Raw genomic sequence first — 26,567 nt, forward strand, 5'->3', positions numbered from 1 at the left:
CCCTTTGGTTTGTTTTCTTTTTTTTTTTTTTTTTTTGTGGTTTTGGGGGGTTTTCGTTGATTTTTTTTTTTTTTCCTTTGCTCTGGGGCTTGGGTTTTTGCTGTTTTTTGTTTGTGGTTTGCGGGGGGGGGGGGGGGGCTGTTACGTTTTGATTTGTTCTGCCTTCTTTTTCTACTTTCTGACCTGGTGCTTTTCTGCCCTTTTGGTTTTTTGTTTGTTTGTTTGTTTGTTTGTTTGTGGTTTTTTTGTTTGTTTGGTTTGGTTTTGTTATTTCCCTCGTCTCTCACCTCCTTTCTCCCCTTTTCCTTGTTTTTTCGCACTTTCCCCCGCCCGCCGCGCTCTCCCGCGCACACGCCGCCCCGGCCCCGGCGGAGCCGCCCCGGGTGGCCCCGGCCCCGCACGGGGCGGGCGCGGCCGCGGGCGCAGCAAATCAGCGGGGCCCGGGCCGCGCATAAGAAGGGCGGGCGGAGGCCGGCGCCGTCCCTCCCGGCGGCGGCAGGATGCACCATGAGGAGCTGGCGTCCCTGCAGCGGCCCCGCTATGGCTGTGAGTGGGGTCCTGGGGGGCGTTTCGGGACCTCTTCTTAGGTTTTTTAGGTTTTGTTTGAGTTTTTGTTTGTTAGTTCTCCTTTTTTTTTTTTTTTTTAATTTCTCACTCCCTTGCTGCTTTCTCGGTTTAAAAGAGCGAGTTGAAGGCGAAATAAAGCCCGCCCAGCAGACTCTGCGGCAGCGCGCAGCGCTCCGGCTCCTTTTAGGTTAGCTCGCAGCCGGCTCCGACTGGGTTTTGAACAGGTTTTCACGGGGCTGCGTTTTGTTCTGTAACTTTGTGAATGGATTATAGCTGTGATTCCTCATTGCAGTTCGGGAGTTTCAGATTAGAGGTCGAGCTTCGGGTTTTAGGGCTGTAACTTGTTGTTACAGGTATGGGTTTGGGTTTTAACTTCGTAACTTGAGTTATGACTGCCGTTTCAGGTTGTAACTTGGTAACCTTTGGATTATCACTTCGGAATTTCAGATTATAAAATTAAACCTTTGCTTTCTAGTTTTATAACTTTGTCTTAGACCTTTGCAACTCTTAAGCACTTGGGATGTGGGGAGAGACCGTGCAGGTACCAGGCATTTCTTTTCAGAGGGGGTGTATTTACTTCCCAGACGTGTGTTTAAGAAAAACTCTTGAAGCTTGCCTCCTTCTGCTGTTGGTCTCTCCCACCCGTGCTCTGCCGCGCTGGGATCTTGCACCAGCCTGTGCTTTTCCTGGCTCTGGTGGGGCAGAGCAGCGCAAGCCCATGTGCCATTCCTACAAGAAATGCCTCTGATACTTCAGGCATTGCAAAATGGGAACACACAAACGATTTGCAAGGTTCTCAACAACCCTGGCATCCTGTTGTCTAATGAGCAACTACCCAGTTCTTATCGTATGGCTTTGTTGAAAACCGGTTTTGAAACCTCCCTTTAGAAAGGAACACAAAACTCCTTAACAGTGCGAAGGGCCACCTAGATTCCACCTAATTCAAGTAGAAAAAGCTTGGCAGTACGACCTTCTGCCTGCAAAACGCCATGCTCTTCTGAGCATTTCTCCTCCTTGATGACTGATTCACCCTATTGATGCCCTCTATTGGGGCAGTTTGTGGAACCTGCCTGTAGGTTTCCTTTTTCGTTTTACCCAGTAGGTGGATTACATCCTTTTCAAGGTGTGTGTTCACTGTTACCACAGGCATAGTCTGAGTGCCCGTGCCGTTGTGTTAGCGAAGATGACTATTTTGCTCGTGAAACCAGTCCTCCCAGCTGCTGGTGCCGTTGTTCGTGCAGCTGGGCAGTGTCCAGGTGCACATCATCGTGCTCCAGCCTCAGTTTGGATTCCATCAATCTTGCAGAGATGGGGAAATGTTTGTTGTATGCCCATCAGGCCTCCAGCAGCAGGGGCTTTTCTGTGTAGCTCTGGCATGGCTGGTCTCAGAATATGTGGGTCTGCACAGGTAGAAGTCAATGTGTCATGGCTTCGGATAAAGGCAAAGATTAGGCTTTGACTTAAAGCAAAGGGCTCATCCTTTGAGTCTTGTTCCTGCCCCTGGGCGCGGAGGACAGATTACCTTATTGCCAGAGCTGCTCAGAGTATTTTAAGGATCATAGGCCTCAATTATTATGGGAAAGAATGACTGTGTTAAGGACACTAAATACAGTTTTGAAGATATTGTCTATCCTCTCAGTGCTTATGCTTTACTATGGTAGTTGAGAGCATTATGTTCTAGTTACCATGGGGATGTTCATGTTCTGAGTTGTAGCCACTCTTGGTGTCAGGTCTCTCTGCCCCGGGTACAAGAGTGGGTGAGAGTACAGTTGTCTTTTCTAATGGTGCCTCCCCTCTGACCAACAACGTCTGCTTGCTTGGGATCCGGTAGTTACTCTGTCCTTCCCTGAGTGAGAAGCTGTGGCTGCTGTGCCACACTGCATCCACTTCTTTTTGGAGTGTGATTTTTGCTGTGGGAACCTTTGACATTACATTCTTTTCAAGAGACTAGGCAAAGGCTCTTGAAGTATGCCAGCCTGATGGCAACATTTAAAAAAAATACACCAAAAAAATCCATGGAGACCTCCATACTTTAAAGAACAAGCCTTAGTCTTGTCTGTAGTGACAAGTAGAGGTGCATGTTTGGGTTTTTTAGCCTGCGTTTAGAGAAATATGTGTGTTTTATCTGCATTGCATTTGCCTGCCATTTTGAGAAGCGAAGAGACCCAGCACCTTAAAAAAAAACCAAAAAAAGGCTCCCTAACTAGAAAACTAACACTAACATAATCTGAGCTCTGATGAAAGTCCATCATAAGTTGTAGGTTCCCTACATAACAAAAATTTCACTTTGGATTACTGACAAACAGTTCCCTTTGTTAAGAACAGGACATCTATGCTGGATTTCCTAAGGAGTTAATAAATTGTCCAAGCTAGGCTATCAAATTTCTAAGACCCCTTGCTTTAGTGACCTAGAACTGTTTTAAACATTTAACTTAACTTGGACTTTTGACTTTGGCTTCAAGTTCCTAGCAGAGTTTGTGTATTGCTCTGAAGAATGCTAGCGTTTTACTATCACAACTTTCTGCTGGGTACTGTATAAACTGGTGCATGATTATGAGTAGCATTTCACTGGGAAGACATATCCTGAACTTGAAAGAAGTCGTGCACTACAAGCTTTGCTGATATAGTAACATGAAAAACATCTAGAAAAAAAAAAAATCTTCGAGCTGATCATTTCCATATTTAAAGTCAGGAAATTGATGAATGAAATCAAAGAAGACAGTCCTTTTCTGGGTTGGTGCTATTTCAGGATGAGCATGGTTCATTGGGGAGCCTTCCCTTGGACTATTAGGGTGAAAGTTTTGTGGCTTCCTGGACCACTTGTTGAAAAGTGCCTCCAACTCGGCTAGCTGTCCATAGCTTAAAAGAAATGCAGAAGAGATTTCTGTTGGTGCTCCACTGAGCCCTTCAGACAGGTATTTATCTCCAGTACCAATTCAAGTGAGAATGTCAAATTACGAGGAAGCCAGCTTATCCAGCTGAAACTCTGTTAACAGGCACGCTGCAACTTAATTTGCGTAGTGGTTCCCAGTCTGGCTACAGCTGTTGCCTGATTTATTTCTCAATCCCAGCACAATCAGAAGCAGAGGTTCACAAAACTGCAGAGATATTGGGACTTATATTACAACTAGAGGTATGAGCCATTTTTATAACAAAAGTGCTTGGTGCTGTGGAAGATTATGAAGACAAAAAAACTATAAATCTCAGATGTGCCTCACAGACTGAACATGGGAAGACACCAAATCAGGCAGTGGTGTATCTTTGAGAATGCTCATTTCCTGACATTCTCAGCTCCTTTATAGCTAGTTTTCCCTGAAATCTGTGTGCAGAAACAAATGTTTAAGTTTTTGTGAACTGTCAGAAAGGCTTCACTGCACTTCCAGGAATATAGTGAAGCTACAGAGAGTGAATATTTGGATTTGAAAAGGATTTTAGGCATAAACATGCTCAGAGTAGCTGAATTAATATTCAGCCCTGAGTCCCTGTCTACTGAGCTAGGTGCTCCAACATCAGCAGATGCTTCTGTTGGAGACACAAATAAGTGTCTAAGGAGTCACCTCTGCTGCTGAGGCCAGAAAATTGGTTTCACAGGGCATGGATGATGGGTTAAAACAGGGGAAAACAGATTTTGGTATCCAGTAATAAGGGCATTGCTTGTGCTTCTGGTGCTGGCTCCCAGAATTGCTACTGTTTGGCACTAGGAGTTTGGAGAAGAGATATAAGCAGCATGAAGCTTCATGAGGGAGTGCTGCTCTGCCTGTGGAGACAGGCAGGGCAAACCTGAAGTGAAACACAGCCTACGCCTCTCTATGAAACTATACCTGGCTTCTTTGCTCAGCAGGATGTGAAAGTTTGCAAACCAGTGGCTTTTCAAAAAGCTTTTAACATAAAACACTATAAATTTGTCGGCATGTCTAGTAAGTGCAGCAAAACAAATGACTCTCTTTCAGTCTAAAAAGGGGGAAATGTCTTTTGGTAAAAGTTCCATAGGATTTTCCTAAGTGAAAACAGATGGGATTTTTTTTTTGAAAAATTTAAAAAAATGTTTTGCTGTGTCCTATATATTCTTTTGGGTGTATGCTTTCTTGTAGTGCCTGTGACTTACGAGAACACTTTTCTCCCTTTTTATTGATGGGTGTTATTTGGCAACCAAATACACTGTTTATCTCTTCCACTCTTTTTGTAGGTTGCTAATAATTAAACTGCTGAATGAGAACTCAAAAAGTTTAACTGCTTTGTTTAACCAAGTGCACATAATTCACTTGGTAGGAGTGGTTCTCTGTGTGCTTTTTGTACAAAGCAGGTTCATCTCCCCTGAAGTCTGCTAGTAAATAAAGGACAGAGCTATGTTAGAGCATGCTTAAAGATACTTGAATGCTGTTGAAACAGGAAATATTAATATTGCGCTGGAAACGGGATTTATAGGACGTGTGAGCGTGCTACATCAAGTCTGATACTTGAGGCAGGGAATAGGAAGCCTGTAGATTTTTAGCTCTCCTCTTCTGTCAGGTGGGGTTTGTTACATAATTTTTCTAGCTCAAAGTTTGCTCGATACTGTTGCTGGTTCAAACTGACCATGTTTTACTAGGAATAACCCCACACATAAGGCAGAAAAAAAAAAAAAAAGCCTGTCAGTGACGGGCAGGACTGGTGGGTCATATTTCAGTGTGATGATAAGCAAGTGTGCTCTCCTGTGCTTGCTCCTTGCAGGGAATGATTAACCTGCTGTGTTTGCTTCACTTGTTCAGACTGTTTCGTTGTTTTTTCTGGAACAGGTATCCTTGAACTACTGCATGTTGTGGAATGAAAGTGCAGGCACTGGACAGGGGAGGAGATGTGCCCACCCTGGCCTGGGGACCATGGCTTGGGGGGCAGGGGCCAGGTGGCCCCATCCTGGGGAGGGATGCCTGCTGTACATGCCCCATTTGCTGATCCCTGATAAGACAGGCTGGTACCAGGGCTGTGTCCTGCTCACCTCATTGATAGGTCAGCACTTCCTGCACCTTGGCACTTAGGTTCACCTTCAGAAAACAGCAATGCTCCCTTCAAAGTGGTGCCAGCTGGGCTTTGAAGAAGTTTGCTGAACATATACTGCCTTGTTTTAACTGCTGGGAGGAAAAGTGGGCTGCTGAGTATCTGACACAAGGATGGGGTTGTGCTGGATACCAACATGCTGCCCTGGCGCTGCTCCAGTTGAGTTTTGCCAGTTGCTGTGACGTGCCCTGGCCTGTGGTAGTGAGGGGCTGGTGGGGCAGGCAGTGCCTGCAGTGTGTTCTCTGGTGGCCCACAGCCTTGGTAAGGTGGCAGGAGAGGGATGGAATGGGGTACTAAACCAGGTGGTTGTCCTGTAAACTGTACACATAGCTTCCAATACGTTTTGAAATGTGTAAGCAAATAAACAGCCATTAAGAACCTGTGCTGGTGGCTGATTTCAGTGCTGAAATTACTGTTTCACTCAAATGAATATGCACTAGCAAGAAATACTTATCCAGAGGGATCATGTCAATTCTTTGTTATCACTTATTGCCCAAGCTCAGGTTGTCTAGATAGAAATTCTTCAGGAATCAGATTCAAGGAGCTCTGACTCACAGCAGCTGGCAAACTGCTGCCAGCCCATAAAGACTTTCTGCCTCCAGGTGTGGTCCTGTCCTGTCTGCCAGCCAGGCTTCAAAGCTGTTAAAAGCTACTGTCCCCATCTCAGATGCTTATCTTGGCCTTCGTGTATAAGGCTAAGCAGTGTATAAGGCTAAGCAGTCCATGGCTTCTGCTAAAGTGAGTGATGAAGGATGTGGTCTCTGCCAGTCCTCTCTTGTGGACTCTGACCTGCTTCTGTGAAAGTGCAGTAAAAGCTTTTGTGGCATCTAGCAAGGTATTTAAAGCAACTCTTACCAGGCTTCAAAGTATGTAGAGGAATTTGTAATCATGCTTGCTATCAATCCTCTACTGTCTGTTCCTCCTGAAATGAAAAAATAACCTCCTGCATTTGTGCTTGATTTATAAAACTGATCCGTAACCTTATATTTGTGGGATTAGACTCTCCTTTTGTGGGAGGAGAGCAGAGATTAATCCAGAGGCAGTTGGAATGGGAAATGCCCAAACTCTGTATAGAAGTGTACTTCATTAAGGCAACTGCTTTTTCACAGGGTTGTAGGGTTGAACTATGGGCCAGAAAATGTTTCAGTGGTGTTTTAAGGGTGTGGTTTCAGAGATGTTTTGAGGCATCACGGCTGAGTACTGGGGCTGCCTGTGCCTAATACTCTGGCTGAAGTATTAGAAACAAGGCAAAAAAACCTTGAACTAGTCACGGACACAGATTTTTTCAGAATATGATCCTGTGTCTAGGGTCAACATCATTGATAAGATGTTGTTTTTAAGTGGTGTTATTTGCACTGGGATCCCCTCGCCTGCTTTGCTGCAGACTGCTGCAGCTGGTGAGGTTTCAGCAGCATGAGCTTGTCTTCAGCTGTGCTGTCATGCTGCTGAAGACAACTTCACCTCTTGCCAGCATGTATACCCAATCTGTCAGGAAGCTAATCTCTCCTAGCAGAGCTGATTTGCATTTCTGGATTTGCAGTCACCTCTGATCTGTGCAGGGGGTGACTGCAGGTCTCTCATCTTCACTTGCTGGCCAAGGCAGGGGGACTTTCTGGGTCAGGTGGGATTGTGGCAGACAGAGTTTAGAGGTGTTAAAATTGCTCTGCAACCACACCCTGAAACTGTGGTTTTGAGTGTGCTTTCAGTCAACTCTGTTGGTGAAAGAAGTGACCTTGACTCCTCCTATGGAATTATTTTTGGCTGGATTAGGTCCCCAGTCCGGTTTGCAGCGTGAGCCTGCAGGCAGGTCTGCCAGCATGATGGACTAGCTTGAGCAGAGATGAGCACCAGGACCTGGAAGAATGGCAGATCAAGTTAAAGTTGTGCTACTGCTGCACATAGGGATCTGGAAGGTGTGCATGCAGTGGGGCAGGAAAATGTGCAAGCAGAACTCGAAGGTGGACTGGGGCACGCAGGAAGGAGTGTCACATGCATCGACCTGGTGTCCCCAGCTGCCTCTGCTGTGGTGCTGCTGGCAGCCTTGTGCCCTGTCCGCCTGAAGCAGCTGGGGCTGCTTTCAGCTCTCAGTTACCCAGTGAGTTTTGAATTGGAGAAATATTTTTAAGGTAATCTTGTCTTTAGTGCTGAAATTTCACAAATCCATGTCAGTAAAGGCACGGCAGTGTCTGCCAGGCAATGCTAAGAAAATTTAAAATTTGAAGAAACTGAGTTCTAGACTACCCAACCAAGAAAAATAAATGCTTTTTTTACACAAAGTGAGATCCAAGATGCTTTTTCGATCTCTTTTTTGTAGCTGATAAAATTACTCTTGACTTGTGGGGCCTCAAAACTGTGGGAATGAGATGTAACTTGTGGTGTGTGCTGCTTATTTCTGTGATTTTTAGTTTTTTCAACACCGGCTGATTTACCCAAGCTACAGCTGACTGGATGGTCTCTGTTCAGTGGTAAACAGTTTAAAAATTTCACATCTTTTCAATACAATGTAGCAGAAAAAATATCAGCGTGAGTAGGTTGTTTTGTTACTGAAAAGGAAGGTGAAGGAGGGTAGAGCAGGGATTATGTTTAGAGAAATCCGGGGCAAAGCTTTAATTAAGGAAAAATGTCAGCTGTTTTAAAATGAGGCCCACAGTAAACATGATTTCACTACATCTGAGCTAAGAAGTTGTTTTGAATACTGCTTTTCGGGCCACAGCAGAGCACAGATTTCTTCACTGTGATTTAGTGGACGCTGGGAGAAGAACCAGCCTTGGCTTGGCATTTGAAGCTGCGTGGCAGCTGATTACTGAAGGTGGATAGACAGCTGACCTTCAAGGATTGGATGTGACTGCCTGCTAATTTATATCACCTCTGACTATGGTAGTGATGTTTAACAAATGGGTTAGAACAATCCAGAAAGTACACAACTTTTTATCACTTGTAAAACCAGCCCCTTGCTCCAACTTATATCTACACACAGAAAATGAGAAGTAAGACCACATGGTTTTGCTGAAGATTACACAGATATGAGCTGTCCTAGAACAAAATGAATCAACTTTCTTAGTACTGTGGTTAGTAACAGGCAAAACAAGGGCTGGTGTTTCCTATAACACTGAACCATGGCAATAGCACTTAGTATTTCCTCTTTTCTGGGGGGGAAGGGGGGTGAGAGAAGAGGGGTAGGGGGGAGGTTTGTTTTGTAATGTTGCTGCCACACTTAAACAAAATTAAGTAGCTTCATAAATGTTTGCAGAAGTTTCTGATCAAAACAGAGGTGGATTTCTGTAATGTTCGTCTGCATTCTTTTTTGTGAAACTGAGTCAGGAAGGTGCTGAGTGGTAGGCTACTTCTGTGCAGGCTGCAAATGCCCATTGACAGCCTCGGACTCCTGAAAAGGACAAAGAAATGAGCAATTAAGAATTTTGGGTTCCTATAGTGGTAGTAGAAGTTGTCTCCAATAAATTCTCAGGCAAATTTCAGATGCAAATTTACATATGATCAAGATTTTTAAAATAATTTCCTTAAGTTATAAAGTATAGACTTTCTTGAAAGTTGACCATTTGTATGAAAACTGTTGCAAATTAGGTAGAAGGTATTTCACATGTGCTCACACTTCACACAGCCTTTAGTGTGGAAGCCAGGAAGAGGAGGAATACTTGTGATGAGCAAGGCTTGTTCTGGAGAGTGGGTCTATACAGAAATAATCACTATAGAGAATAGGAATGGTAGAAGCTCACCTGCAGAAGGTACTGCTCTTGAAGTTTATTTTTACACTGCTCCACTCCCTCTAGCAGCAATAAATGTCTCATTTTAAGGAAGCTGTCCATAGAGTGTGAGTTGGAAACCAGGGCAAAACTTGGAAGATGAACTGTTACAAGCTGAGCAAAAGTCTTGATTTTTGTGAATCAAGTGATTCACACTTTGTGAAGAAGTGCTTCAAGAAAGGAAACAAACTGCAGCTATACAAAAGATTATAAAATTCTCTGCCCAGCCCTTATGCATGGCACAAGGGCCCAAATTTCTTTTTTGGATAGAGACTTCAAAAATTGCAAACATGTAACTTAGCTTGGTCTTAAGTTTATGTACGTTGCTTGTACTGCTGTTGCCATGACAGTGATTGAATGTTAGTTATGCTTCCTTTATTTTCGAGATCTTAATATTGCTGTTTCAAGCAAAGTACTTGTTTTTGGGGTGCTTACATAATGCTTCTGATATACTCCTGATATTTTTTATGCTATTGATATTTAGCATTGTCACTGTGATTTCCTCTCATCAGAGGAAATGAGCTCAAGGTGACGAGGAGGCTGTCTTGAGGTCAGTACTTACTCTGTAAACCCCAAAATTACTTTGGGTTATAAGGTAGACATAAGCAAATAACATGAAAAATTAAGTTATTCAAGATGCTATGGACAAAATTTCTCTCAGGTTAGAGGAATTTTAGTAGAACAAATACTAATACATAAAAATTTGTGAGTGTATGATTTAGGTAAAAATTTATCTTTTCGGTGCAGCTGTCAAAGACTTGTCCTGGAAATGAGAGTACTTGGTTTATTGATAAGTTAGGAGCAACATCTAGCTCACTCTCTATCTGATTTTGCAGTGATATAAGCAGTGGTAGATGTGTCATTGTCACTCAGAACAGCTTCAAGTTTCAGTAAATATGTACTGGATGTACTGACTTAAAAGGTCAAGATTTGTCTGTTCTTTTCAAATCTTGCTCAAAGGTCTGTTATTCAAGGCTCAAACACTTTGTGATTTTGTTCTCACCTATGGTTCTAACTCCTGATGATGAAGGAAAAAATAGGTGTTTCATATTACTGGGCATGTATGTGAATGAGAAATAGGGGTCAGAGCTGTCCAGGAGCCCTGTGGGCAAGTGCCCTACAAGCAACGCCTGCCTGTGCACTGTGCTCCTGAAGTGACCTACCAGGGACTACTGGGAGGAGGTTACCCTGGAGCCAGCAGTATCACTTCCAATTCTTTTGCAAACACTTGCTTATTACATAGTGAAAGCAGCCAAGCAGACCTCAAGTGATAGCTGAGGTCATTGCTGGCCTGGCACTGCCCCTGAACTGAGCACCTGCACAGGCACACTGCATTTGCCTTCTTCCCGCAAGAATTTATCATCACCAGGAAGCAGGAACAAAGAAGGTACATCTCCATCCTCTGTGCCTTTCTGTCTCTGTGTGGACCAGCACAGTCAACAAAGGCAAGAGGTTTAGGAGTGAGATTATAACCTGTGAGCCTGATGTTGTGCCTCCACCCTTTACTTTGTGGCTCCTGCTTGTGCTGGGCCATATCAGCTGTAGAAACAGCTACTGAATGCACAGCAGTTTTGGGACTTGTTCAACAAGCAGTATAGTTGCCTTCCCAGGGCAGCCAGGAGTGCTGGTGAGAGGACAGGAATTGCCATGGCTCTGTTCTTCTCTGCCTCTGAGTGCCCAAGGGTCCTGCTTATCACCTAAACTTACCATATCTATATATAAGTATTATGCAACATACAGCATTCCTTTATGTTCTTGTGAATTTGAAGACATTTTTGTGTTTAAATTATTCAGTCTCATTGTCTGGGTCTGTAGATGCAAACTCAATTTTCTGCTCTATTATCCTGAATGTGGAAGTTTTTTTCTCCCCACTAAGATTAAATGAAAAAAAAAATCCATTGTGCCTTTTAGCCAAAGAATTTTGAATTACAAACTTTGAAGATGTTGTGACTGTAATAATTATTTAGGAATTAAAACCCAGGCAGGCAGAGGTAGATTTGCTCTTGCAGTTCAACCTCATAGTATATTCACATGCTTATATTTCTATCTTGAAGGAAAAATGTGCTGAAATGTTTCAGGTGTTTTCTGGAGCTCCTTTCAGAATGTGGAAAAAGTGAACAGATGGTTTATTCAGACCTTGGTAGAAGGACCCTGCAAAAGACTGGATGTGAAAGAACCAGAAGATGATGAATTGTCAAAAGAAGAATAAAGACCAGATGTCAAGGCTGAGGGTTTCTACACTGCAGTCTTTTTCATGGTGATTTCCAATTTACTCAGTGATTAAGTGGTGCTCTTGCTCTATGGCTTTTCCTGGACAGGTGTTTCAGTCCTCTGGAGTCTCATGGCTCAGATCAAGACTCCTAAAGCTCTACAGTATGAGTTACTTAGTGGCCCAGACTCAGCTTTCTTCGCAGATTCTCTTTTATTCCAGAATTCCTGCCTGTCATCCTTATTTTCTGTTCTTTAAACTACACATTACCACATTTCCTTCAGTTGGTTACTGTGCTGAGAGTTTGGTGGTAGGAAGCTTTTTGGTTTCAGCTGTCCAATGATCTGAATCTTGAATCCATTAGGTAACTCCTTCCTCCCAAACTTCTTTCAGGGGGTATGAGTTGTTCACTCCTTCCCCTCTCTTTCACTTCCCTTGTCCCTGTTCTTGTCTTCCTCTTCTCTTGCATTCAAGTGTAGCCTTCCCTAGCCAGTTCCTGGGTAGAAGAGGTTTGCTACAAGTGTATTTATGAATCATTGCTCTGGCCTCAAGTTGTAATGCAGATTGCTGTTTTTTTTTTTTTTTTTCATTTTCAAGCCTGAAACAGAAATTGAACAAGGTCTTGACTTAGCTAGAAAACATGTGCAGTATTTGCAGTGCATTATCTTAATTAGCTACTGTCTAATGGCTATTTGTCTTTTGAATTTCTACCAAGTAGTAGCAACAGATGCAGAAAACATTTGTGTTATGCTCTTCATTTCAAGTAGTTTGCCTTTGGTGAAGCATCAGTAGCTCTTGTCAAACATGCCTACCTTACTCAGGTCTGGCCCTTTGCCACAGTAAGCCGTGTGCTTTATTCTGGCCCCATGTGTTGGCTGAGGTGTCCTAAACACAATCAGGGTGATCTTACGTTGCTAGGTCAGAGGTTTTGCTGTACAAACAACTAAGAGGAGTGCCACACAGGTGCAGGTAGCCATGTGTGTGAGCGCACGATGGGCAGACAAGCCTGAATTTGGATTTCCCACTGCCACTGTAGCAAGTTCTGCCTGTGCCCTACCCTTCCTACTACTGATGGTCTCCAGCCCCACTTTCCTGTTCTTCCACTCCACTTCTGCAGTGGCTTTCTGCCCTGCCACCAATGCTGATGGGTGCGGTCGTGGCCCCAGGCAGTGGCGTGATGTGATTACACACAATGAAAGCTGCCTTTGGGGTTCTGCAGAAGGCTGCATGCACAGTCACCTTTCCTATTAACTTGTTGAGACTCTTGGTTCCAACTGCTTGCATAGGGATGAATGCCTTTTGGATTAGTTGTCTTTGGCTTTGTTTTTTTGGCATCATCATCACAGTATTTTAGTGATCACAAGTTACTTGTCCTTTTATGTAGGTGTTGTATACATCTGACTTAGTGATGTATGTGCAATTCTCTTCAGAGAAAAATTGAATCTAAACTGCCTAATTCTAGCAATAAATTTGACGGCATTTTTAGGCAAAAGACTTGCATTTGTCTTCTGGCTGAATCTAATTACAAGGTTTATGTTGAGGCACATTATAGACACCAGCATTTTTCTGTCGTTCATAGTTGCATAGTGCATTTTACTAGCCTGGCAAGATTAAACTGTCTTTCTCATTATTTTGTTTACAGTCTGCTTGTGTTAAGTTGAATTGAGGTCACAGTAGGTAAAATGCAAGGAAATGGAATCCATATGGTAAAATTTTGGCTCTTTTATTTAGGATTTTTATGTATATTACTAATAAAAAGCAAACAGGTTAAAGTAATTCCAGTGAAATGAGCAAAGCAAAAGGTAAATGTGTCAAAATATATAGAATTCAAATTACAAGTTCTTTATTTAAGAAGTTAGCAAATGGGTAAAGGTGGTAAAGGAACACTTGACTCTTTGTTTCCTTATGAACTAATCTCTGGAGAAGGAAAGTTTCTGAAAGCTTCCTTGAAGTTTAAAGAGTGTTCAAAAAAAAACAAAAAAAAAGGGAGTGAAGTGCACTAAGGTCAATTGTCTAAGCTGACCTAAAAGTTTAAGGTCATAGAAATGAGCTAGAGGTTTAATGGTGTTTTGTTAGCGCCTCAATCTTGGGAAAACCTGTTGCGCCTTGAGCTGACCGGCTAGCAAAGTAGGAAAAGATAAACAGTTACAATTTTATTAAGCAATTAAACCAAGTGTGCTGTAGACTGTGAGACCAGCAGTTAAAAGTTGGTGGAAGTGGTTGAGCAACAAGCTGATACATTGCATTCCATGTTTGTAATCGTAGATGGCAACACTTGAAGCTAAATTAAGATGATTGAGTCTTCATCTGCTTCCTTCACTTGCATTACTTTATCTCCTTGTTTTTCCAAACACACTGAACAATTATAATGAAGTAAGGACAAAATGAAATGTTTTTTTTCTGCACAGGGTTAAATCACCGTATTAGGAAAGAGATGTCCATGCTCTAGTATCATCATACTGTAAGGTAATGTCAGAACTACTTAGTGCCTTTTAATATTTACCTCTGCTGAAGTCTCATGTGAGGGTACTGTAGAAAGCTGGAGGTTTAAAAGCAAAGTACAGGATGTGTATACCCGGAAGCAGAAAATTGAATGTTAAACCTTTTGGCAGCATACACAGTCACTTGTTCAATGCCAAAGCCAACTTGTGTCTGTGGTTAAATGAGACTTTTTCTAAACTTTGTGGGGGTTGAAGTATCTTGAGGCATGTCTGAGGAGCCCTACAGACTTTTGCCAGTGTCTGGCTGAAATGAAGTGGTTTTGACACTTGGGTTCAGGAGCGTGGAATGTGGTTGCTGTTGCATCACTGTCTCCTTGTATGATAGTCCCAAGGTCCATGTATTGCAATAGCACTCAGTATCTCTAAGTGGATATGGCTGGCCTTGTGGTAGCAGATATATATGACTGAAATAAGACCTTTATCAAGGAAGTGGGAGGAAGAGGAGGACTTGGGAAAGTAAATGCACAGGAGTGAGGCTCTCTGGGAAAGCTCAGGGGAAAGACTGGTTTAGCAAACATTTTTAATTTTATATCAGGATGTCTTTTACTGGGTATCTATGTTCAACACTCCCATTCCAATGTGTGTTTGCTTTCCCTGTTTGTGCAGTCTCTGGCAGTTACATGTAGTCCCGAACAGTGGCCTCGGAGATCCTGTGTGACACATAATTTGTGAGAGTGGATAATAGCTATCTGCTGGCCAGAAAATGCATGTATATTTTTGTTTGAAAATACAAGCCTGCGTGTTTTGACAATGAAATTGTCAGAGATTAGGAGAGATACAGCCATTTTTAGGGGAGAGAGTAGTTCCACGTTGGAAACATTTGAAAAGTTACATATTGAAGACCCCTGCTCTTTAATTAAGTGTATTAGTCTATTCTCTCATGTGAATCTGCCCTCCAAGTTCACAGCTGTTGTAGGTTTTTTAGTGCTTGCAGTGTCTGCCTTTGTCTAGAGACCTTCCTTTGAGCTAATTTCAGGGAATGGACTGAACACCCCTAACTGGAGACACAGAAAAATGTTCAGGCCATCTGGTCTCATTGCTGTGAGACACATGCTAGTTGCTTGCAATTGTACTTTTTGACAGAAGAAGTCTATAGAAAGCTGTTTTCATCGGAGCCTGAAATTATTCATCCAAAGATAAACAACTTCCAGCATAACAATAGGCCTGTAGGTACAAAATACCTTAATAACGGAGCACTGGTAATAGGTGTTTGGTGCTGTAAAGGCATTTTTTCTTAGTAACCTGTTGAATTATCTCTGTTCACATTGTTATAGTTGAGGCACTTTCTTCTGCATATTTAATAAATCATTACATTGGATACCTGCAAGCTGATATGGGAGTGGAAGCTCGGGGGGGAACTGCATCTGCTTGTTGCTTTGAGAATTGTTTTTCTGATATCTGTACATGAATCTTTCCCCAGTATTTTGCAGCTTCCTGGCAGTAAAATACCAGAGCTCCTGTCCTATTGCACTGAGGACAGCTTGGGGAGCAGTGAGCCTGCCTCAGAGCATTGCCAGCTCAACCTGCTCCATGTACTGGGCTTGGGTGGTACAGCACATGAACTGCCAAACTAGGAGCAACCATGGAGTTGAACTGCCCAAGGCAGGTACTCATGGGGTGCTAAGTACCTGAGAGTATGAATTTTACTAGGAATAAAAAGAAGGCACAAAGGATGAATTTATTGGCCTCTTTAAAACTAGGTATTCTCTCATTACATAAGGTTTTAAGTCACTGTGACCATCTAAAATGCAACTAGCTCCTTCTGGAAGCTACAGCACTGAATTGTGATGACGAATGCCTAAGGTCCTCTCACTACAGGGAAGCATAAAATGGGATGCTGCCTAGAGCCTGTTGTACTGGGCTCAGCTATCACAGGAACTGGCTATGGCCAGCAAACTGTCAGTCAGAAGTTTTTGTGCAAGAAAGGCTCCCTGGCTTTTGTTTTTATTATAGAATGGCTCTGTTGAGTACTTTTGACTGTACTAATACTGGATAGGGGGTAAGAGCTCGGGAGGAGGTGGCAGGAAGATGTAAGGAGGGTATATACAGAATTTGTAGAACCTCTTGCCAGTGGACTGAAATGCTGCCTTGCCTTGCTTACTGTGTGGCTCAGCAGACAGCTGAGACTGCGAAATGGGCTTTAGCTAATGTTTAATTCAAACACTCTCGTGAAAAACTTTTATCCCAGCATTTTATGGTATGTACTCCTGTATCTTTTCTTCACTCCCATCTCCCCAACCCCGATTTTACAAATTCTGTTCTATCACTGTGAGAGGATTTTGTTCTCTCCATAGTCTGTTATGTCTTGTTCATTGAGCTTCCCTTTTGTGGTGCCAAAAGAGCCCCCCTCCTTAATGCTCACGTCTTGCTTTCCATGGGAAAAATCTCTGGTGGCAGGAAATTGAGGGGGATTGGCCCTGGGAAATAAAAGCCTCTGTTCCTTTCTTTGCCTTCAGTGTAAGGAGTCCTTTGATATGTCTGTGGCAAATGCCTTATTAAAGGGTCTGCCTGCTAGAAGCAGCCACGTGCTGTTCTTGAACTGTTGCAGATAGTCATATGTGTCAGAGAAAATGACTGACCAGGAAGCCTTAAGTGCTGTTGTAAGTTTTGCAGGGGATTTTTTTCAGCTTCAGTTTTTCCAAGATAACAAAACCTGTTTGGTAAATGGTTATACCTGAATTACTTAAGGATTATGCCTCAAGAGGTGTTCCATAAATTTGTATTTAGAAATTGTAACAAATATTACTTTTCCTTACATGCTTTTTTGTTACATATTATTTTAAGTTTTGCAACCTTTAAAAGTACAATCCATGGACTAATTTGCAAACTATTGCAAGTTAGAACTGTGAAACATCTCTTAGTTAATGTAAATTCAAACCTAAACTACTGTGACCAGCAGGTCAATGGAGGTGATTACAGCCACTCCACTCCAGCATCATAGCAGCCCATCTGGAGTGCTGCATCCAGCTCTGGGGCCTCAAGCATAAGAAGGATGCTGATCAGTAAAATGGGTCCAGAAGAGGAGGCCACAAAAATGATGAGAAGGCTAAAACATCTGTCCTGTGAGGAGAGGCTGAGAAAATTTGGGTTGTTCTGAGTTGTTCTAAGGTTATGTGTTATCGTGGCTTACAAGAAAGATGTAGAGGCAGTTTTTATAATGGTATGTAGTGATAGGACAAGTGGGAACAGCTTCAGACTGAAAGAGGATAGATTTAGATTAGACATTAGGAAGAAATTCTCTAAGGGTGGTGAGGCACTGAAACAGTGATTAGATTTCCAATAAACTTAGTACCAATGTAAATTATCTCTGTGGTCTTGGGACCTCCAAAATCCTTGTCCTGGATGTAATATGAGGATGAACTCTGAACTGGATGACATTTAGAGAGACAGTACTTGTATCTAAAATTCCTGTGTGAAGTGACTGCATCTCTGTGAACCTGAAATTTTAATTGTCTTTCTGGATTCTTTTAGTAAGGTCATGGCTCCAGTGGCCCTTTTGCACCTAGGCTGATTGCTAGTTTCAGTAATAATACTGCATCTTCAGATGTGGTAGCACTTTTTCTGAAAACTTGCTCAAATCCAGAAATCTGAAGTGTTTCCATGTTGTCTGCTAATGCTGAGTCTGACTTAGTAAATCCTGCATCATCCTGCGTGGGATGAACCTACAATCATCCCATGTTGACTGTAGGTCATGAAGTGCCTTGGGCTGAGTTCTCAGCTCTGTGGTCAGCAACTGGCATAACTCCAAGAATTTGCCAATAGCTGGAGTGGCTATCTTGGATCAGGGTGCATTGGAAAGTTTTTGCAATTCACAACCAGACCTCAAACATCAATTAGTCCTAGATACTGCCTACACAGGGCAATTTCCTGATGAGGAGAGTGTATGTAAGTACAATGTGTCAGTTGATGGAAGATGACCAAGTCTTAAATTTAGGAAAACTCCTTGGTAAGCACTTTTATGCTAAATATGTAGAATATACGTACATAGGAAGCTGCCAGTAGAATGTTCCTTTATTTCTGTTGAATCAATTGTGGGAAGAAAGTTGGTGTGCTGTACTGAGTACCAGAATAAATCTCCCATGTGTGGCAATTTAAGTTTTAGTACTTCTCACTGTTCCAGGTGTTTCATACACATTCTTCCTTTAGTGTTTTTTTCATGAAGAGGTGTCTATAAGTGAACTTGGTGTCTTAGCACATGTTTTATGTCTACTAACTCTTGGCTAACAGGGTGTCAACATCTAAAATGAATTAAAATAGCTTTAAGACTAGCATTTTTATTAGATCTTGTTGATTGTCCAGATTTGCTCCTAACATTCCCTCTTCAAGGGAATTCCTCTGAATTTGAAGTTAAGTCACATAATTAATGAATTTAATCATAAGATGTTGTTTAGATTACTTTTTCCCTCTGTATAACTTTCATGGAGTGTGTGCCTTGTTCTATGGAATTTGGATCTTCTCAGCTGGAAGATTTTGTGTCAGGATTCTGCTTGGTAGAGATCCTCAGGTGAAGCCCAGCCCTGATTGCTCTCCCACATAAAACCCTTTATTGCATCACTCTCCTTCATTGTGAGCTGAGCATTATCAAAAAGTTACTGATAGAGCAGAAATGTGTTTATTCTTTCATCAATCTTCCTAGTCTTCTGACTAATACTTGTTCTGTTAAGCAGAATGACTGAGCTTTCTGTCTCCAAACCAAACTTGTTTGTGTGTTGAACTTGGTGTGTCTGGTTTGATGGATGCTCTCAGGATGTTTGAAGGAAGAGGTACACAGGACTCTAGTCAAAGACTGAAGCCCTTGCCAAAATATGTTATTATAGACTAGACTTTAAGAACCTAAGTCTTCAAAGTAATTGCCTCTACAGCTCAGTCCTGAGGCTACCTGCAGGTTGTCATTTCTGTTGCTGAAGCTGTGTCTGCAGCCACTCTTGATGTGATAGCACAGTTGCTTTGAAGCCAGTATATGCTGGAGGGTAAGTGTGTAATCAGATTCGTTGGAAGCTGGTGTTGTAAGAGACTCCTCCCAGGATTAGCACTGTAGGTGTTGGCATTCCCTGTGTTCTGTATTTTCAGTGCCCAGAACTTCAGCTGCTTTGGCCCTAACAGAAATGTCTGATTTTCAGCTTGTGGACTGCTGATACCTCCTCCAGAAAGGAGCTGGGTTTTCCACTTCCCAGAGTATACAAGTTACTTGATTTTGAATCTTGCTCTTACCTCTCATTGTTGCAGTGTTTGCTAAGCAGAGCAACTATTACAATTCCACAGTATCTGTTGGTGCCTTCATCCACACTCTGAATCAATCATTGCCAATAACTTTAATGAGGGATTTGAGTTTGGCCAGGGCTGCTTGATCTAGGATACCTTTGTTGGGCATGGGAGGCACCCATGGACATGCAGATCCAGGACTAAATTGCAAAGCATTAGTGTTATTCAGGTTAATTCCTAGACTGATACTTATCACATGGATCATGTGTCTATATTCAGACAAGCTTCCTTTTTTTCTGATTTGCTTATGGCTGTGTTGAGTTGTTTTGGAGGGCAGGAGTAAACAATTCTTTAACAAGTTACGAGGAACAGGGCATGGGAATTGTCATGGGGGATGAAGGCTTGGCCTGGGATTGGCTGTCCCACCCTAGCTGACAGGACTGTAGCCAAATAGGACAATCAGCTGAGCTCTTCTGACAGCACTTGTCTCCACTTGTGAGCACTCATAGCTGGGAGAGCTTTTGAAAAGGGGCCCTTGATCTCAGTGTTGCAAGCAATAAAATGATATATTATGCTTCAGTGTGGTGGCTCATCAGTGTTTTTCCCTTGCTCTGGGAAGTCAGGAGGTCTCTGCAGCAGAGGAGCTATGTCATGGAGTCAGAGCAGCTTGTCTAGTTGTGCTGATGGTGGTGAGGACAAGAGCACTATTAGAGCAGCCTCCATGGCCAGTTTGCCAGGCGCAGTGCTTTACTGTCTGCATCCCATGCTTGCCTCCAAACTAATATTTTGGGTCATGGTAAGTGATATCCTGATTACAGTACCTGAGAGCTCATTTTAGAGTGAGTCATGCTTGTTGGAGCTACCAGACTTAAAAGAAACTCTGAGCAAGACGTGTTTTTTTTGATTGGTGTATGAAACCTCTGGGTAATTAGGAAGAGCAATCTTAAAAGCAAAGGAAGATGAGAGATATCAACTCCCATGTGGTCATTAAAACTTAAGCTACAAAGCTTGAAGCAGCTATACAAGACCTTAACAAATGTATGGTAGCATCAGTCAAAAATGTGGGGGCATAGTGTAATTTCTTTTGTATCCCCAGTAAATGCATGTGAGATAATTTCTCTGACTCTTTTTTTTTTTTTTTTTTTGAGGTACAAGTTTCAAGGTATGCAAGTACTTCCAAAACCAGAGTCCTGCTGTTTTTAAGTGCTTTTTACCTGAGTTGCCGGTATCCATTACCTGAATGTGTTTATCCCCTACGTGAAGCAATTCTCAGGAAAAAAGCTGAGAACTTGCTCGTGGCATGCACGAGTCTGTGTGGGAATGGACCTAACAAAGCACATCACAGTGCATTTCAGGAGGAGCAGGGGCTGTGGTTTTTTACCGAGGATGTGTCATGATGTTCTCAGCTAACCTGCTTGTGGGATGCCACAGAAAGCAGCTAGTCCAGCCCTGCATTTCCGTCCCCTCCCTTGTGCCTGCAGACCCTGCCTGCAAGTATGGAGTGGCTCAGATCAGGGAGCCAGTCCCCCCCAAACAGGTCTCTTTAGCAGGAGCTGCCACTCATTCTGGTTCACTGATTTGCCAGCCATGGCCTGAGAGGTGATGTGAGCATGTGCCTGAAAACGTGAAAGAATGTAGGACCACGTTTTTCGCAGAATGATCAAGGTTGGAAGATATCTTCCAGATGATCTAGTCCAATACTCAGCTTAGTACAAATAGGGTGTCATTTTGGTAACTGGTATATGCTGAAGGCTGTTTACAAAAGTCTCACTGCTGTGGCTGAAATTCACCCAGAAGTCAGCATAACAGAATGCTCCTTCAGACTCACTGCTAGAAACATTTGGAAGAATGGGAGAACTGCTCACAGAGGCCCCCTCTGTAATCTACAAATAGAGAAAGACCAGTCACTGGGTGGTAGATGTAAATACTTGGGGTTATTTGCAGCTGGAGATGTGCACAGACATACTTAATAGGCTGGGAGAGTGTTTTTATGGGAGGTGATGAGGTTGCAGCAGTAAGTAGGAGAAACCACAGATGGTTCATTTGATTACAACCATCATCACCTCCATCAGTGGGAGGCAGCTCAGCATGTTGCAGTCTCACAGGTTCCTGAAGCGGCAGCCAATTCCCATGTTGTCCTTGAGATACCTTTATAGTGTGTTGTCTTTGTCTCTAGTGTTGAGGATCTGCTTAGCATGGGGCTGCTCCACCTGCTTTTTGCCTTGAGGTTCCTCATAAGAGTCCTCAAACTCTTCTGAGGATGTGTAAGCTGCTGGGTCCCAGCCTCAGCCCCCGTGTTTGAGTGCTCCATCCTGCTCTCAAACCAGGCAATGGCCTCAGAGCAATACATGCTTGGTCTTGAAGAAGTGAAACTTGAATTCTCTGTAGAAAGACCAGAAAACTCTTGGTGACCTAGACATCTTTGTGCACCATACTATAAAAGGCCTCTTTTAAAGAGAAGCTATAGCTATTTTTATTTCCCTTCTTCAGCAATTCACCCAGGTTCTAAGTAAAATTGCTCTAAAAATCACACAGACTCGTGTATAACTTGATATGCATTTCTGTTTGCAGCTATTGTGGATGATGAAAGGCTTTCTGCAGAGGAAATGGATGAGAGGAGGCGTCAGAATATTGCTTATGAGTATCTGTGCCACTTAGAAGAAGCAAAAAGGTGAGTAAATGAAAGCACACTGATTTCTGGCCTTTAAATGTGGATGTTCAGGCCTGTTGTGTTCTTGAGGATCATAATTTTTGATTTAACATCTTGAATTACTTGGATTAACTAAATATTGAAGTATCATAGCACTCAGTATGAGAAACTAATGGCCAGTATGAAAAGTCTGATTCAAAGAAAGATTTAGAAATAATCAAGACAACATCCTGAAACTGGCTGTGGTGTCCATTTTCACTGCAAGTTGGGGCTGGATGCTAAAACACAAGGCTGTAGTTTTGTGAGAAGCTGAGTCAGGCTTATGTGACTAACTGGGGAAAGTGTTTTTCTCCTGGCTCTGTGGCTGTGCTCCCTTCTTGGTGCTACTTCTTGTGGAGTGACTCAGGTCACTAAGATGGCAGAAAATCACCTGGGCTCTTACAGGTTTAATGATTGATATCAGCTTTGTATTACAGTGGTAAGTGCAGGCAGGGCAATAAGAGAAGATGGACTCTGCTCTTGCTTCAGTTCCTACTGGTCAGCAGTACTCATCTCTTAAAGCAACAGCAACAGTGATGAAACTCTGATTTGAAAGTGCTCAGAGTTTTGATCACCTTTGTGCAAATGTACTTTGCTATGTTCACTTCATTCTCAAAACAAATATTCAACAACATTTTCATAATTAGAGAGCTGGGAAACCGGGTACAATATCCTTGTGCTTTTGAAGTAGCTTCAAGTGCTGCAATTATTATTTATGCAAAAGCCTATTTTATATTCTGTCTGATCAGACTTTTTCAAAGATGCCTCTTATACTCACATTACTGTTATTGGCACCACTGGTAGTGTCTTGCTTCTGCTTTGTGTTTGTTGACAATGGTGGTTTTACTTACAAACTGTGTTTGGATGACTTTCCTATGAATTTCTATTGAGAAAAGAAAACTTGAATTGTGATTAGTAGTGCAAGCTGTGAAACTTTAGTATGAAGATGAAGCTTAGCATCTTTGTATTGGTTTAAACAAGTGTATTTCGGTCAGTAATCGACTATTCTATTGTGCTCTGGGCCTTGAATCCACAGTGTTTCCTTCTCAATAGCTGCCAAAGGTTTTGTCCTAGGGGTATTGTTATAAAAATCAGCCATTCTTACTTCCTCTTCACTACATTGCTCCATTTGGTGTAGCAAACATTGCCTCCTTTGCTCTTTCTTCCTCTTTCTCCCGCAGTGGTTCCCTGTTCAAATATTTAAGACGACAAGTGTTGTCCTGCTGCCAGGGAGAACTGACCTGCTCCACATGCTCCTGCTGCCCCCAGTGTGCAATTGAAGAGATTGCCCTCAGTCAGATGGGTCAGCTTGCTGTGCTGGCTAAGTGAAGTTTCTTTGCTGAGTTAGTTTTCTGTGGTTTAAGGAGCTGACTGGTCTGATCAAGGGGTCAGAGGAGAATCTGAGCAGGCAAGAGGAAGAGGATGGGGTGCGGCTGCACGCTTCAGAAAGGGAAGGGAGCAGGTTTCACTTGTGGAGGTGTTAGATCAGGTCCACCATATCAGCTAACCTCAGTGAGTCAAGGTTTGATTTCACTCAAGGTTTTTCCTTGGTAAGTTGCAACTCACCTATCTGCTGCCTTATGGCATCTTGTCTCCAAATTCTACCTTTTCTATTCTGCTGCTGCTATGACTACTTTTTCTTCCTGGCTGTCTTCAACCTTCCTCTTTCCCAGGCTATGTGTCATTTTGAAAATGAGTCCTCTAGCTAATTTGAAGCGGCTCCCTTGATATTTCACAAGGAGATGTGAAATAATTTTTACAACTAATGACTTAAAATAGCATCTCCTATGAGTAACCTCCTCCCCTTCCTTGTGTTTGTTTTCATAGAGATTCTTGCCACTAGCAATTTTCTAGAGGAAGCATAGTTTTAGCTCTGCAGTCCATGATGGGACTTCATAGCTAGGACAATTACTTCCAGGGTTGTTAGGTACCTGGAAGCTTTTCTGGATCTCTGTTTGGAAAATCAGAATCTACTAGTAGTGTTCAATAGTGATTACTTTATAAGGTGGGGATGAGTTCTGCAGTGTAAGGAACATTGTACTTCCCTTACAAGTGTTGTCCTGCTGCCAGGGAGAACTGACCTGCTCCACATGCTCCTGCTGTCCTCAGTGTGCAATTGAAGAGATTGCCCTCAGTCAGATGGGTCAGCTTGCTGTGCTGGCTAAGTGAAGGGATTGGGCTGTCATGGATGGAGCTGATGAGGCAGCACGATGCTGCTGGATGTCCTCCTCTGCCTCAGTGCACCAGTCCCGGTGCTCATTAGGAAGGAAAGGGTGATCATGCAGGGCATGGTAGAGGCCCTAGGAGTGCTTTTGGGTAGTCAGAGCTGCTGGGAGGAAAAAAAAAAGTAAGGAGAATCTCTCCTCACAGAGAACCATTGAGGTAATTTTGTTGTGCCATGAGGCTTTGCTCCAAGACACTCTTGCTACTGTGAAAACAGCCCAACAACAAACAGCTACAAAAAGCTTGCAGAAACAAATAGAAATGCCTGTGTCTCATGGCTGTGCAGCCCCTAGCTCCTGCTTTCCCAGGAGGTGACTTATGTTGTCCAGGGAAACTGAGGGATTGCTAGACCCAGGTTCGAATGTCAAAGGTGCATGACCACACTTTTACCAGCACCAATCTGGAGAAATGGGAAACATGAGAAAGTTCTGTGTTGCTTCTCACTTGCATGGTTATTCACTCTGTGTGCTTGGTTAGGGGTGAAACTTGCTGATATACAGTCCGTGTCTGTACCTGCATGATTAGAGCATTTTTGCTGTCAGTACAGAGCCTGAACAAAACTGGGGACTCTGGAAAGTGAGAGAGTGAGCAGCAGGGTCACAATTCAAATGAGACCAGCTGGGGAGGCTTGAGTGTAGGCTTCTCCCAAAATACGTGGTGGGTCCTGCCCTTCAGCTGCACTGGGAGAGTGCTTTCACAGGAAATATTCCCAAGTGATGGGCATCTGCAGCTTTGGCTGCTACTGGATGGAGGGGTGCTAGTTGGGTGCTCCCCAGCTGTGCAGCAGCACCCATGGGATGTGCAGGCCCTTCTCCCCTGCTGTGTGCTTGTGGCAGTGGGTCTGAGCCAGAGCAGGCAGGATGGTGCCTTCAGCCCCAGGTGCAGCAGCTGGTTGTGAAGCCACCCAGAACTCTGCTTGCTTGCTCACAGCAGTACCCTCCTGGGTGAATCTGGGGAGTGGGAAATGCCTTTAGGACATATTTAATCTTTTTCATGAGTGCTTGGAGAGGACATTTTAATATTCATAACACTGTGGATATCAATGGCAATAAATAGACTGAATGAGTAAGTCGAGGTGAGTTTTTCCAGTTGGCAGCTGCTGAAATTACAGCAATACTATTTTAGATAATCAACTGTGTGCAAATACAATGTGCCTTGGTCCATACTGGAGAGTAGTAAATACTGAAATAAACAACAAATAGCAAAAGATCAAGCAGAACATGACTGGTGCTGTGTCAAGAGGCATATTTTACTTCTCACCATGTTTGTAATGAAAACATTATTTTATGGCAGCTCTGCATTTTAAAATTACAAAATGAATTAAACAGGTGAAGAATGTATGCTTTCAGCTACTTTTCAATCACTGTTTGCATATTTAATTATGGTGGTCCAGCTTTAATAAAAACTTGGCTAAAAGTTCAACATGAAAAAAAGGATCCTGTCATGGGTAGCTGATGCTTCTTCTGAGCTAGGCACAGTATCTGTTACACCTCTATAACATAGGAAATTGGTTTTTAAATACAATGAGCAGGCTTGTAATATCTGCATAAGTCAGTAAAGTTTGATAGGGTGTTATATTTGATATTGAGGAAAGAATCTCTTTTTTTTTTTTTTTTTTTTTGTTAGATTGCTGGGCCCCTTTCTTCCTGAGATTTCACATCTGATAAAATGAGGGTTTGGTTGCTGATATATATTGTTTGATTTATTACTTTTACCTTTGAGCAAAGTCTCTTGCCTACTAACGAAAAAGGAGCAAAAAATTGATAGCATCCCATTTCCTTGAACTTCTGAGAAGAAAAAAATCAAGAATATACAATTAGGAGTAGGGATTTTTGCACTTTAAGAAGTGTAGCCATGGATGCCACTAATAGAAGCCCTCCAGATGTTACCCTGACACATATCCGGTATAATTTGGAAAATGATACTAGTAAATAGCAAAGATCTAAGGTGGGCATAAACAGCTGTGTCACAAGTCCTCAGGTTTTCTTGGATTATGTGAATTTTAACAGGTGCATGTCCACATTTTTCACAGCCCCAATTTGGCAGAAGTAATATTGACCACAGCATCCCCCTTTCCAAAGGAAATAACCAGCACACCAAATTCTGGCTTGGGTTTGGCTTTTGCTGTTGCTTTTCTCTGCTGATGTGTAATTACTGCGCTGCAAAGATAATACAGATTTGAAGGATTTAAATTATGATTGAAGCTTTGGCATAGAAAGCAAATCAAATTTTCACTAAATGTGTTGTGGCTGGATAGGCTATAATCATCCATAAAGTAGATACTGTTTCTCTTGGCTTTTTAGAAATTATACCTTCTTATGATAAGATTGAATTTGAACCATGGAACTCCTCATTTTACTAGCCTTGACTCTCCCTGTGTG

The 26,567-nt window shown here is 42.7% G+C and overlaps 1 protein-coding gene across 7 annotated transcripts in view; it reads left to right on the plus strand.

Moving 5' to 3' along the window:
* The first annotated feature begins 419 nt into the window (after positions 1-419).
* IQGAP2 (IQ motif containing GTPase activating protein 2) overlaps positions 420-26,567 on the plus strand; it is a 122,838-nt gene continuing 96,690 nt past the window's right edge. For 4 of the 7 annotated variants that reach the window (XM_059836468.1, XM_059836469.1, XM_059836467.1 and 1 more), the window contains exons 1-2: positions 490-546; positions 21,846-21,945. In XM_059836468.1, the coding sequence (XP_059692451.1) occupies positions 501-546; positions 21,846-21,945 (146 nt within the window). In that variant the 5' untranslated portion in view covers positions 490-500. Of the gene's footprint in view, positions 547-21,845; positions 21,946-26,567 lie in introns of all 7 variants that reach the window. The other 3 variants (XM_059836466.1, XM_059836465.1, XM_059836464.1) reach the window with 2 other exon arrangements.

Source organism: Haemorhous mexicanus, chromosome Z, assembly GCF_027477595.1.
Source record: "Haemorhous mexicanus isolate bHaeMex1 chromosome Z, bHaeMex1.pri, whole genome shotgun sequence".
NCBI lineage: Eukaryota > Metazoa > Chordata > Aves > Passeriformes > Fringillidae > Haemorhous > Haemorhous mexicanus.